Source organism: Anas platyrhynchos, chromosome 1, assembly GCF_047663525.1.
Source record: "Anas platyrhynchos isolate ZD024472 breed Pekin duck chromosome 1, IASCAAS_PekinDuck_T2T, whole genome shotgun sequence".
Classification (NCBI taxonomy): Eukaryota; Metazoa; Chordata; class Aves; order Anseriformes; family Anatidae; genus Anas; species Anas platyrhynchos.
Window position 1 is genome coordinate 137823055 of NC_092587.1, and position 13661 is coordinate 137836715.

Consider the following 13661-nt stretch of genomic DNA (forward strand, 5'->3'; position numbering starts at 1 on the left):
TTTCTTTCCAAAATCCTTGTTGGAGCTCAAATTCTAGCTTTCAACTCATCTTTCTTTTTCCCAGCCCGACCAGGAAGTGATTACAACACCAGATCTCAGTACTTTGTCATCACCTCTAATTGACACAGAAAGAAATTTGGGTCTTCTCCTTGGACTGCATGCTTCCTACCTGGCAATGAGTACACCACTTTCTCCTCTGGAAGTTGAATGTGCCAGTAAGCAAAACTTCATGTTGCATTTGTCAAAGCACACCAGAAAAGGCCAAATTAACAGAACACATTGAGTTCTTCAGAGGACAGTAAAATTGAAATTCTGTATTCCTAATGTTAATTACCACAGTCAACGAGGCCAAAGAATTTAGCAAGATTTAGATAGGAATTATAATATAATTTTGAACAATTGCATATTCAGAATTTTGTAATATACAAGGTATAGAGAATTTTCAAAGAGAAGGGTATCTAACTGGTAACTATATAGCACAGTTAACTCACAGTGGAGTACTCAAATAAGAATGCCTGAAGTATCTGGTGCTTGATTCTTCCATGTCGAATACCATTATTTTGTGAATAGAGGATATAATTCCATATTAATCCCAGAAAAATGGCTAAGACCCTCTCATCTGTAAACAGGTGGTGACTGACCTGTTACTTGATTGTTTCTTAGTTGTAGATTCCTTTTTCAGTTTGAAAATGTTCCAGCAAATGGAAGAGTTGCTGAAACTTCTGTTTGGAGCTGTGTATGCATTTTGTTTCCAGGATTTGTTGAGTCTCAATAGCTTAAGCTTTCATCAGAATACAGATTTGTGTTTTCTTTATTTTAGAATGGTTGAAATCATCTATCTTTTCTGGAGGCTTGCAAACTAGTCAGATTCACTACAGTTACAATGAGGAAAAAGATGAAGACCACTGCAGTTCACCTGGGAACACAACCCCAAACAAATCAAAACTATATTCACATCGATTAACTCTGAGTGACCATTCACAACCCTTTCTCCAAGCTATTGCAGATAATAATATTCAGGATCATACTGTGAAGGTAAGCCCTCAGTTGTTCTGTTTAAAAAAATAAAATAAAATTGCTGAAGACATAGTGGTGGCATGAAGCAGTTTCATTGGTGCAGATCCTCCAAAAGTTACAGCAGAGCAATTCTGAAATAACTTTTTCTGTTGTCTCTGTGAAAGGAATGATTGAATACTATCAATGGATAAGAATTCACTTGATATCGTAACAGTACAGTTTTTTCTTTTGAATTTTTGAGTGTAGAACTAAGTATTTTAAGTGTATTCTTACAGAACAAATAAAAAATGCATTACTTGTGATATCAGGCTTCAGTAGTATTGACAGACTGTGCTCACTTCCAGTTATCCAGAGATAACAGTAGCTTCATTACTTGTAGCTGTGTTAGTCTTTTTACAAGATGAATGATACAAAGTATTTTTTGTAGTATTGGGTTGTAATTACCATGTATTAAGTAGTTGTGTACTGTGTGGTGTCTCTGATTTCTGAGTACTATCTAGGTCAGGTTGTGTAAACCAGTTATTTAAATGCTGGCTGGAGTATTTTGGATCCTTTCATTGTATTTATAAACAAAGCTAAATAGTGGCTTTTTTGTGTTTTTGTAGGACTTCTTGTGTCAAATAGAGAGATACTGTAAACAGTGTCACTTAACAACACCAATCACATTCCCTCCTGAACATCCTGTGGAAGAAGTAGGACGTTTGTTATTATGTTGTCTTCTGAAGCATGAAGATTTGGGTAGGTAGGCTTGTGGTATAGCTGTTCCAGAATATGTTTTATACTGGTTTAAACTCTACTACTCATGATTTTGGAAATGCATGTTCAGAAATTGTCTTTTCCCATTAAGGTCACGTGGCATTGTCTCTTGTTCATCCTGGTACCCTCGGAGTTGACCAGGTAAAACACAAAACCTTACCAAAATCCGTAGTGGATGTGTGTCGTGTTGTCTACCAAGCAAAATGCTCACTGATTAAGGTAAGTCTCTTACCTACTGACATTTGGATTATTTGAATTGTTTTATTTAAAAAGTTGCTTATTCTTTTTTTTTTTTTTAATTGTATACCTCATAGTGATTTAATCTTTCAATGTCTTTTATAGACCCATCAAGAACAAGGGCGTTCTTACAAGGAAGTTTGTGCTCCTGTCATTGAGCGTTTGAGATTCTTATTCAATGAGCTACGTCCTGCAGTTTGCAATGATCTCTCTATAATGTCTAAATTTAAACTTCTGAGCTCCTTGCCCCGATGGCGGAGAGTAGTTCAGAAAATAATTAGAGAAAAAAGGAAAAAGCGAGGTAAGGCAACATTAATATTGTTTTTTATTTGAAAGAGGGAAAATTAAGCTCATTCCAAAGTTTACTGCTCTTTTGTTAGCTAAAACGTCAAAACCTTGCTTTCTGTTACATTTCCATGATTTCAAAACCATATTATTATATATTATAAACCATTATATAACCATATGGTTATTTCATAACCATATTTCAATGGTTATATATCAGTTCCCAGGGCAAAGGCAGGCAGATGAGGGAGACAAGCTTAGGTGAGGCATGCTTCTTTGAGTTCCGGCATATTAAAATTGCAGGTCCTGAATTGGTTTTAGTGCAGCTTAACCAGAAGTGATATCTTACTAAAAATCATGTTGTATTAAAGCAATGTGGTCAAACATTCAACTGTTCAACTGGAAAGCAATTGTGTGATGAACACTCAGGTGCTTTTGAAGTTTGCCTTAAAGATATAAGCATATTGCAGATACTACCAGAGCTAATTTTGTAGTAGCTACACCTAGAGTTTACCTGAAGTACCCTTCCATCTTATCCCTGGCAGATCTTAGATGTTCTGTATGCTCAGGTTATCTTGCAAACCTAAAAATATCATGCCTAAAAATATGATACTGTAAATGTTACCAGGTTGCACAAAGGAGTAACTTTTTATTTTTAGTGCCAAAAAAATCTGAATCTGCTGATGTAGAAGAATCCAAAATTGGAAATGAGGAGAGTGATTTAGAAGAAACCTGTGTTGTACCTCACAGTCCTGTACCTATAGATAAAAGGCCCATACCGATCAAATCACCTAAGGTAGGATATCAGATAAATCAGCCTTATAAATAAAAAGAAGAGGAGAAAGAAATATTAGTTAAAGCGATGATTGCAATAAATTGACAACATTCTAATAGTGTTGTTTGGGATATGTGACTAAGTATGGCACACTGATTTAGTGAAACTTGGAATAATTCATAAAAATAATCTTGTGTATTATACTACATGCATATTTAGCATATGTAAAGATATACCCTCTCAAATTATAAGATTAATGATAACTTAGTGTTTAAATAAGGCTTCATTTCAGCATAAAATTATGATGACTTACTACTTTTTTGAATAGTGATGCATTTGAAATTGTATGTAGCAATTGTAAACAAGATAATGAGTTAGAAAATAAATTCTTCACTGTCTTTGAAGACTTTTTTTTTCTGGGTTTATGTGAAATAACTTGTTTTCAGTAATTTAACTTTGTCTAACATGCTACTTTCCTGTTTTACAGGATAAGTGGCAGCCAATTTTGAGTACAGTTACAGGTGTCCACAAGTACAAATGGCTGAAACAAAATGTCCAAGGCTTGTATCCACAGTCTGCCCTCCTTAACACCATTGTTGAATTTGCACTTAAAGAAGAGCCAGTAGATGTCGAAAAAATGAGGAAATGTTTATTAAAGCAGGTAAAGTGGATGAAAATGGGCATTGACATGTTAGCAATTTACATGAGTATTTACTTTTTTTTTTTTTTTTTTTACCTTTTGCAGCTGGAAAGAGCAGAAGTTCGTCTGGAGGGAATAGATACTATTCTGAAATTGGCAACAAAGAATTTTTTGCTCCCATCCGTGCAGTATGCTATGTTCTGTGGATGGCAGAGGCTTATTCCAGAAGGAGCTAATATAGGGTAAAACTTTATTTTTAATTTTCCTTTCACAATTCTATATTGAGGGGAAAAAATACTTACCTTTTGCTTGTTGTTTTTGTTATGTGAAGGGAACCTCTTACCGACTGCTTGAAGGATGTTGATCTCATCCCACCTTTTAACAGAATGCTTCTAGAAGTAACTTTTGGAAAGTTATATGCATGGGCGATTCAGAACGTCCGGAACATCTTGTTAGATGCCAATGCGAAATTTAAGGAATTAGGTGAATACTTTTTTCTTCTTGCTGTTGGCTGGGGAGAAAGGTGTTTTAAACTAACATCATTACATTCTTTGAAGTTCCCAGTAACTGGAATTCTAAAATTAATTCCCTTGCTTTGTGCTAAGAAATATTTTCACCTTCTTTCTTTGTATTGCCTGTTGTCTTCCCCACCTCCAACTCACTTTTCAGTGTTTGAGAATGTTGCTGGTTTTCCAGCAACAGGTGATTTGATTACTCATTAGTGACATTTTATCATTAAAATCTAAGATGTAAGAAGTTCTTGGAAGTTCGGTTTGTAAATTCTTAAAGCCAAGTGTGGAACTAAGACATATTTTAAGCCAACAATCAAATACATTTGTACTTAATTGTATCTTATATTTTACTGTAGCTTCCTACGTGTCAACTGACTTTGTTACTTATATTCCTTCTGAATTAGGTGTGCAGCCTGTTCCTCTGCAAACAATTACTAATGAGAATCCAGCAGGACCAAGTCTTGGAACTATTCCACAAGCACGTTTCCTGCTGGTTATGCTCAACATGTTGACACTGCAGCATGGTGCTAATAACTTGAGCCTACTCCTCAACTCTGGCATGCTAGCATTGACACAAACGGCACTGCGGCTGATAGGTACGAAGTCTGAGTCTGGTTCTGTTTTGTTGGGAAGAAAACAAATTTACATGTTGGTGTACCCAGATTACAGAATGACTTTGCTTCTTAAAAGTAGTACTTTAAGCTGTTCACCTTTAATCCTACTGCCCCCTCCCCCTCCCCCCCCCCGAAAGAAAATAAAAGAAAAAAGAAAATGAACTGTAAATATGATTGAGAGGGAAGTCAGTTTGATTATGGCCATTGTTAAGTTGTGATTTTTTTCCATAAGCTTTTGCCTTGGTCCTTATTTGCAATACTTTGGAAGTGACAATACACCCAATACATTGCTTCATCTGCTCTACTTATTAAAACCTTTCTCAGTCTGTATATTTAAGCTGGAAGCTTCCCTTGTTAATTTTTTTACAAAAAAAAAAAAAGTGGTCTTTTGACCTGATTATTTTTCCTGCTTTTTTAAAATTGGTTTTCCTAGACAATAGGAAATACTCATTATTTTACTTAACTTGAGTTTTCATATGAAGTTTTTCCCAAAAAAGTTCTGTTTGTACAATGACTTGGCTATTGGCCTCATCATTATAACATCACTTACTTTTTCAACATGAAGCATTGTGCATTTAAAATCATTACATCCCAGTTCTCTGAAAAGCTCAGGTATGTTTCCTATTTATTATTTCATGCTACAAACCTGATGTGCCGCAAGGTTTAAGTGTGACAGAGGTACTTATAAAAAAAAAAAATGAAGCTGTTATTAATTTTTGTGTGGCATCTCTGTTTTTCTTTTTTTTTAATTTTAGGGCCTAGTTCTGATAACATTGAAGAAGATATGATTGCTTCTTCTCATGGAGCTTCTGCCACGGTCCTAGAAGAGTCAAGAAAAGAAACTACACCAGTTCAGCTCCCTGTTTCTGGACCAGAGCTGGCAGCCATGATGAAAATTGGTACCAGAGTGGTGAGAGGGGTAGACTGGAAATGGGGTGATCAGGTACAACTTATTCCATACAGGTTTGAGTGTGTTAAAATCTAAAGTTTGTGATTTTTTTTTTTTAATCTTTGAATGTTAAAGGTAATTTTATGTTTTCAAGACTTGGAGAGTTAACATAAAATAGATTAAGTATTTGTTTAATTTTGGTTTTGGAAATGAAAATTCTTTTTCTAGTGAGAATGTTCTGATTCGTGATTTAGAGTGAAGTTGGATCAAATTTGCTACAAGGTTATGCGATTCCAACTAGGTGTGTGGTACTTACATAGTATGTTGTAGAATAGATTAAAGATTAAAACATTAATGTTGCTGGAGTTGACTGGGATAATTTCTCTAGAAGACTGTGAAATGTTTTCCAACTCTATGCTGAATTTTAAAATGTTATTGAATGTTTACTACCTATACATTAGGTTAGCAGCAAAAAAGAGCAATAGAGTTATTACTTTATGAACTTTGAGTCTGAAATAATGTTGATTGTATAACTTGAGGCTCTCTCTTTTGTCAGGATGGGCCTCCTCCAGGTTTGGGTCGTGTGATTGGAGAACTGGGAGAAGATGGCTGGATTAGAGTACAGTGGGACACGGGAAGCACAAATTCTTACAGAATGGGGAAGGAGGGAAAATATGATCTCAAACTAGCTGAGCCACCACCGGCAGCACAGCCCGCAACAGAGGATTCAGACACTGAGGATGATTCTGGTAAAAACAAAAACAAAACAAAACAACAACAACAACAACAAACCAACAAACTGAAGGCAGGGTGTTAGTTGAATTCCAGAATTGACATATTATAATATGAAAAAAGCAGCTTTCACGAGAAAATGCTAGATCAAAAAGGCTAATTTAATAAGTCTAGATTTCTGGCTAGAATCTTTCTTAAAATATATTTATCATGAGAAAGGTGGATAGAAAGCTTAGTATGATATTTGTTGCATATTTATGGGCTGAAGAAGTCATGATTACCCAAATGAAATAGTTTGTTACTGGTCTCAGGAGGTATACGTTTGAACTTATTCTAATGCTATTCTAAAGTTTGCATTTTACGTGGCCTAATTATATGGTCTAGTGACTTTCTTACCTGTTGTCAGCACTGCATTCTGAATTTCTTCTAAATAGTTTACTGCCAGAGAACAAATTGTAAATATTTGCACAAAATGCCTGGTTTTTACTTAATCTCTTACCTTCTTCGTGTCAAATCATCTAAAGAAAATATTTACCATGAATTTCTGGCATCTTGTTTGTTTCAGAATTTTTTATGAAATAGATCGACTTGATATTATTGTATCTCTTTGCCTTTTGTGTCTCCCTTCAGAAGGAGAACAAGTTGAAAGAAATCTTCACCCTACTGCCATGATGCTGACAAGTACCGTGAACCTCTTGCAGACACTGTGCCTCTCTGCTGGTGTCCATGCTGAAGTCATGCAAAGTGATGCTACTAGGACCTTGTGTGGCCTACTCCGTATGCTTGTGGAGAGTGGAACAATAGATAAATCAGGTATTTTCAATTAACATAGTCTGATTCAGCTGTGTGCTTCTCTTGTGTTTTGTTCTTAGAACTTTGTAAATCTTTTCTTACTAGTTTTTATTCTTCTAATAGAAAACGCATTTTTGGACCTTAAAAACTTGAATTGTTAACAAAAACAACAAATGAGCTTTCATAGAACATTAGCAGAAGTAGCAGGAGAAGTTTGTCAGATACTGAGCGTTGGGATATATATGTAATTGTTTTAGGTAATGAATTTCTTAGCAGTTGTCTTCTGTTTGGGGGAAGCAGTGTGACTGGGTATATTGTATTTGCTTCCTAGCTTTGTAATTTCAGGAGTAATGCTGTTAACTACTTGAAATGAGGAAACAATATAAAGATGAGAATTGTTTTGGAGGCGTATTTAAGAAAATTAGTCTGTAAAATTAAAGTTCCTAGCTCCTATAAGGAGTTTAATAACTCAGTGTTATGCTTTGTCCAAAAATCCCAAGCCTATAGTATACACAGAATTAATGGAGCTCATAGCAAAGTCAACTGTTACATGTGTGTCTTTCTATTTTTAGCTTCCTTGCCAAATAAATTAGTTTATAAAGAACAGCATAGAAGCTGGTGCACACTGGGATTCATTCGAAGTATAGCGCTCATGCCTCAGATGTGCAGCACTCTCAGTACCTCTCAGTGGATAACTTTGCTAATGAAAATTGTTGAGGGGCATGAATCTTTCACTGCTGCTTCACTTCAAAGACAGGTAACGTGTGCATTTCCAAATGACTTTGATAGACCATGAATTCAGTAGATTTTAGTTGTCTTAAAAAAAAAAAATGCATGAAAAAAGAAACAAGGTGGGAAATGTACTTAAACAAGTTTCTGATTAATTGGAAAAAAAAAGTTAACTTTTTATATTTAGGGTTCATTGTTTAAACATTGTAAAATATCTGTATAAAAACTTTCATTCTGAAATACATGTTAGTGCTAAGTTCCAATTCTGTAATTGGAACACTTCCCATTCTTTTTCTGTTTTTCTTAATGTGATTTTCTTTAATATGATTTAGTCTGTCACATTGTTTCCCAGTGTGTGTTTGTGTCTTAAATATTGCAGAGGCTGGATTCACTCATAAAGTGTGACAGTAGAACTGTTTCTGACTTCAAACTGGCACAATTTAACAAGTTTCTTAGCAAAATGAACAGAAAATCAGTAGCTCTGTAGCTTCTTTAGCCAGAGAGAAATTGGTATTGAAGAAAAAAAAAAAAGCAAGGGAAGGCTAACTTTTTCAGTGTTCTTCTGTATTTAATGTTTGAGAATTTTTGTAATATTTGGGGACTTAGAATGGAATAACAACTTTGTTCTCTTTTTTAGATTCTTGCTGTACATTTACTGAAAGCAGTACTTCCATCCTGGGATAAAAATGAACGAGCAAGAGACATGAAATTTCTTGTGGAAAAACTGTTTGGTTTTTTAGGCAGCCTGCTTAGTACTTGTTCTTCAGATATCCCACTACTCAGAGGTAGAGGAATTTTCCCCAATGGCTTATTTTTTTTTTTCATAGGAAATGCATGCCTTAAACTGATAACTCTGTGCAATTGCTTTATCTTTTCAGAATCTACTCTGAGAAGGAGAAAGGCCAGGCCTCAAGCATCTCTAACTGCAACTCACAGTAGTACTTTAGCAGAAGAGATAGTGGCACTGCTGAGGACACTCCATTCGCTAAGCCAGTGGAATGGACTCATAAACAAGTACATCAACTCTCAGCTAACCTCCATCACCCACATCTTTGCAGGAAAACAGTCAGAAGGGGTAGTTTCCACGTTTTAAAATAAGCTCATTTTTTATAGCAATATTTATTTTGAAATAATAAATGTAAACAATATTAAGCTTAATTTTGAAACCATTTTTTAATTTATATATATGTATTTGTGTTGTAATCTTTAAATTAAAGTATGTTTAATTGACCTCGTATTTTAATGCAGAAAGAAGCCTGTTTTCACCCTACAGTTAATTTTATTGTTCTTTCTTAGGCTCTTTTGGATGACTACTTCCCTGACACCGAGAATCCAGAGGTGGGAGGCCTAATGGCAGTGCTAGCTGTGATCGGTGGCATAGACAGTCGCTTGAGGCTGGGCGGGCAAGTGGTTCATGACGAATTTGGAGAAGGCACGGTGACACGTATCACCCCGAAAGGGAAAATCACCGTGCAGTTCTATGACATGCGAACATGTAGAGTGTGCCCACTGAACCAACTAAAACCAGTAAGTTGGTTTTATTGAAGCTTTAATACAGGGAAGGGTATAGCTTTGTGAAATTAAGCTTTCGTTTCGTGTAAAGAATATCTTTTCATTGGGATAAATACATTGACATTCAAGACCTGCAATGCTCTGAATGCTAATCTAAGGTGATACTGATGCAAGCCTCTATCGGGTCTTTAATGCCTTCATTTGTTGGGGAGGTGAGGAGAGGGTATTTGAGCTGAAGTTTTTTGACTTGTAAAATCCCAAGTCCTGACAACATGATTTATATCTCTTACATGAGAAGAGCTTGCTTATTTGTCTTTCATTGTATTTGCTAACTAATGTGGAGACTCTCACATGTTTTCACTTGAGTCTTAATCTCAGACTGGTTAACAAGAGTTGACAGAAAGCACAGCCGAGGTGCCTGGTCTGCTTCAGGGACTGTAGTTCTTCCTTGCTTTAACTGTGTCTTGCCTCTTCACTAAGTATACCTGGGATTATGTGGTACAGATACAAGTTTAAGAGCTTGGTAGGGAATAGAAATCCTCTCCAGTTGTTTGTTTTATTGTTCTTGACCAGGTACTACTTTATTATCTTTCTCAGTTAATAATGATGCAAACATCTGAATGACTTTGTCGAATTTTGTAAAATGCTTACCAGTATTTTTTTTTTTTTTTTTTGTCTTTCTTCTACCTCTCTGCAGCTTCCAGTTGTGGCTTTTAATGTAAACAACTTGCCTTTCACTGAACCTATGCTATCCATTTGGGCTCAACTAGTAAATCTGGCTGGAAGTAAAATAGAAAAACACAGAATGAAGTCTCCCAATCAGGGTCTTTCAGGTACAAGTTTCTTTTTTTTTTTCTTTTGCTTTCTTTGCTTTTATTTTCTTCTTAAAGGGCTCAATATTCTCTGGGAAAAATACTGTTAACAGCAAACATATATTAAAAAAATTTCTGTAACCTTACCTTTCTTCTTAATTGACATTGAATAATATGCACTTATGAGACTAGTTTAGCTAGGAGAAAAATTTCCCAGCACTGCAGGTGGAATACTGTTCCTAATTAGGTGAGAAAATGTAAATATGGCTTGGGGCTGGTCTTCTTATGTTGAATTGGTTTAACTGTTGCCTACATATAGCATCTTAACTGCACTTACTGTACCATATATGAGGTGTATGGTTGTCTGAGGTGTGAAAAGCAGGAAGGTGGTGTTTTTAATATCATACATCACAGAATGCATGCAAACTTCTTATCCAGGTACAGTTCAAAGTAAGTCATACTTCAATAGCATTTCACAAGTTTTCATATGGAGTTAAGATGTAAACTGATTTTTGGACTGAGGTTGTTTGAATATAGCCATCATAGTGTTAATGGCTGCTTGATGTTTCTGATAGGTCAAGTGGATTTGGATCTGCTGAGATGCCAGCAATTAAAGCTGTACATACTGAAAGCAGGCCGAGCTCTGCTCTCTCATCAGGATACACTACGGCAGATCTTATCTCAGCCAGCTGTTCAGGAGTGTGCGTTAAATTCTGCAGGTATTTGGAAATGCAATCTGTGTGTGTCACTGTTTGCTTAGGTGTTAGAGCACTTTGATTGTAACCCTTGCTACTGGCAGTTGTAGGTTAGAAATAAGGTTTGCCCTCTAAAGACTCAAAATTAAATATTAGAATTCAGGAATGATTTAACAATATATATTAAAATTTGTCACAGGAGATATTCAACACTTAATACAGTTTGAGTGGTATGGCAGCAATTTGGTTTATTGATGGGAAGTCACAGTGATAAGTCTACTGCATGTTTGAGTTGCTCAATCTTAATATAAATTGGGTACCTTTTAAAGATTAAAGTTTCATTCACCATCAAGCATCTCTTGACCTTGAGGAGTAACCTTGAGAGGCATCCCTGCCCAAGGGGAGATCTCTGCCATGCAGCCTGCTGCTTCAGCAAGGAGAGCTCAAATTAAGCTTTCTCTGACTGCTGTATTTATAGGATAAAGTGAGTGGGTCATAGTAGTTCTTCCTTGCTTTCATACTTAGTCTTACTGCATTGTTTTTGACCTCTCAATGTAATTCTTTATTTCTTTGTAAGGGTTTTCAATTGGTTATCTGTGTTAGGGCTTGTACCCCTTTTGGTGATGATCAAGGCTGTGTGCATTCGCCAGGTGCTTTATTATTAATGAGCTGTCCACTTTAGGGAATAGTCACATTGAGGCCTACTGTGGTTAATAAGCTAGAGCAAGACTTGTGTTACGTGCAGGAGTTGAGTGTGTCCATCGCAAATACACTTTGACTTTTTAACTTTGGCTTTGCAGAATAAGTGGGTCAAGTGTTTGAAGTTTAAATATTGGAGTTAGCTAAATTTGTAGGTTTTCTATAATTAGTACCAGGCCAGATTTTTTTATTAAAAAAAAAAAAAAGTATTAAGTTGTTTTTGCAATGCTTGCTTTTTCTGATTTAAAGCTTAAAGTATGAAATGTCATTTAGTTATTTCGTTGAATTAAAATGCTGTACAATTTCCAGAGCAACAGATACCAAGAAATAACATGTTAAACAGAACCTCAAGAGAAATTTAAGGAACTGTAGTTTTAATTAATTTGAATTAATTATCTGCATGCATTCATTCTACACATAAAAATAAAGGAAATAGCTTTACCATCTTCCAGTGTAGTTATTGATGCCATTCTAGTTCATATTAACTCTTTGGGAACTTCTGAAGCATATAATGTCTTTAAATAAGTGTTTGCTCAGCTTGTTTGTTTTGTTTTATTTTCAGTTACCAAATTCTAAGTCAACAGAATTATCAGTTTTCTTACAGAAATTGAACAGATTTTACTTTTACCATTGGGTTTTTAGGGCAGGAAGAAAAAGCTTTAATAAACGAACAAGCAAAGACGGCATTAAGTGCATGAAGAGTATAGCTACTCTGCTATTGTTTCAAATAAGAAAACTTTTTTTGGAGTTAAGAAAAATGTTCTCACTTTTTACTTAAGTATCACAGTAAAGATCTAGGAAACATGAATATTTATGACAACAAGAATATAAAATATAAAAATGGCAGAATCGAGAGGCAGTTGATTCAAAAATGGTTTATTCTTTTGAACGGGCAATGAATACTTATTCGGAGCTCTTCCCATGAGGTGTATTAGAGAGGGAGGTGACTTAGTCCAGCAAGTAGGTACCATGATTTGGGGAACAATGAAAGGAGGTTATTAGCTATCTTAAAGTAGTTTATTGTGGACCTCTGTATAATCAAGTTGTAACAAGGTTGGTTCACAAGTTACTTGAGCAGTTTCTGCTAGACGTGTTCTAGTGAATTTCTGTAAAACTAGCGTTCATGATCTACAAATTTCTCATTTGCTTTTTGTATGGAAGTGTAGCACATGTGGTTTAATCTTAAACACGTGCTTCCTGTGGAGAAGAGATATGTGAGAAGTAACAATATGGTTGATCTACTGATATGATTTATTCTGGCTCCAAAATATGTCCTCTGATGGACTAGTGTTACATGGTTTTGGTTAAAATAATGTTTTTGTTTCAAGAGGATGGAGCAGCTGCCTCTCCTGACATAGGAGATATGTCTCCTGAAGGACCTCAGCCTCCCATGATACTTTTACAGCAACTTTTGACAGCTGCTACGCAACCATCACCTGTGAAAGCAATATTTGACAAACAAGAGCTTGAGGTAGAGTCTGTCTTTTCTGCTAAAAAGTAACTTAATAAATAACCCTTTCTAAGTCACATTCCTATTGAAACTCGTTAAGCTATATGTTAAAAAGTGACACACTGAACCATTTTAGTAAATAACGTTTAATTTCAGATGCACACACAAACTGTACTAAGTATGCTCGTTTTACTTACACTAATGAGTTTGTTGTCGTTTAGGCTGCTGCTTTGGCAGTGTGTCAGTATCTGGCGGTAGAGTCTACACATCCATCAACTCCAGTGTTTGAAGACTGTAGCTCTAGTGAGGCTACAACACCCATCACAGTGCAGCATATCCGCCCCACGAAAGTGAAGAAACGCAAGCAATCTCCAATTCCACCCCTTCCCATTGTAGTTCAACTTATGGAAATGGGATTTCCTAGGAAAAACATTGAATTTGCATTAAAATCTCTGTCTGGAACATCTGGAAGTGCGTCTGGGTTACCAGGTATTTCATTTAGTTAATTTAATGAT

General features: G+C 35.7%; 1 protein-coding gene across 4 annotated transcripts in view; it reads left to right on the top strand.

Annotated features, from left to right (window-relative positions):
- The window catches only part of HERC2 (HECT and RLD domain containing E3 ubiquitin protein ligase 2), a 108030-nt gene that overhangs the window by 44942 nt on the left and 49427 nt on the right, over positions 1-13661 (top strand). For all 4 annotated transcript variants that reach the window (XM_038173178.2, XM_027446869.3, XM_038173180.2 and 1 more), the window contains exons 26-46: positions 65-215; positions 821-1035; positions 1623-1755; positions 1865-1992; positions 2116-2311; positions 2955-3091; positions 3558-3731; positions 3816-3952; positions 4042-4193; positions 4627-4818; positions 5592-5779; positions 6282-6474; positions 7088-7270; positions 7822-8006; positions 8616-8763; positions 8857-9053; positions 9275-9505; positions 10188-10323; positions 10878-11021; positions 13025-13167; positions 13368-13635. In XM_038173178.2, the coding sequence (XP_038029106.1) occupies positions 65-215; positions 821-1035; positions 1623-1755; positions 1865-1992; positions 2116-2311; positions 2955-3091; positions 3558-3731; positions 3816-3952; positions 4042-4193; positions 4627-4818; positions 5592-5779; positions 6282-6474; positions 7088-7270; positions 7822-8006; positions 8616-8763; positions 8857-9053; positions 9275-9505; positions 10188-10323; positions 10878-11021; positions 13025-13167; positions 13368-13635 (3631 nt within the window). The remainder of the gene's footprint in view (positions 1-64; positions 216-820; positions 1036-1622; positions 1756-1864; positions 1993-2115; positions 2312-2954; positions 3092-3557; positions 3732-3815; positions 3953-4041; positions 4194-4626; positions 4819-5591; positions 5780-6281; positions 6475-7087; positions 7271-7821; positions 8007-8615; positions 8764-8856; positions 9054-9274; positions 9506-10187; positions 10324-10877; positions 11022-13024; positions 13168-13367; positions 13636-13661) is intronic.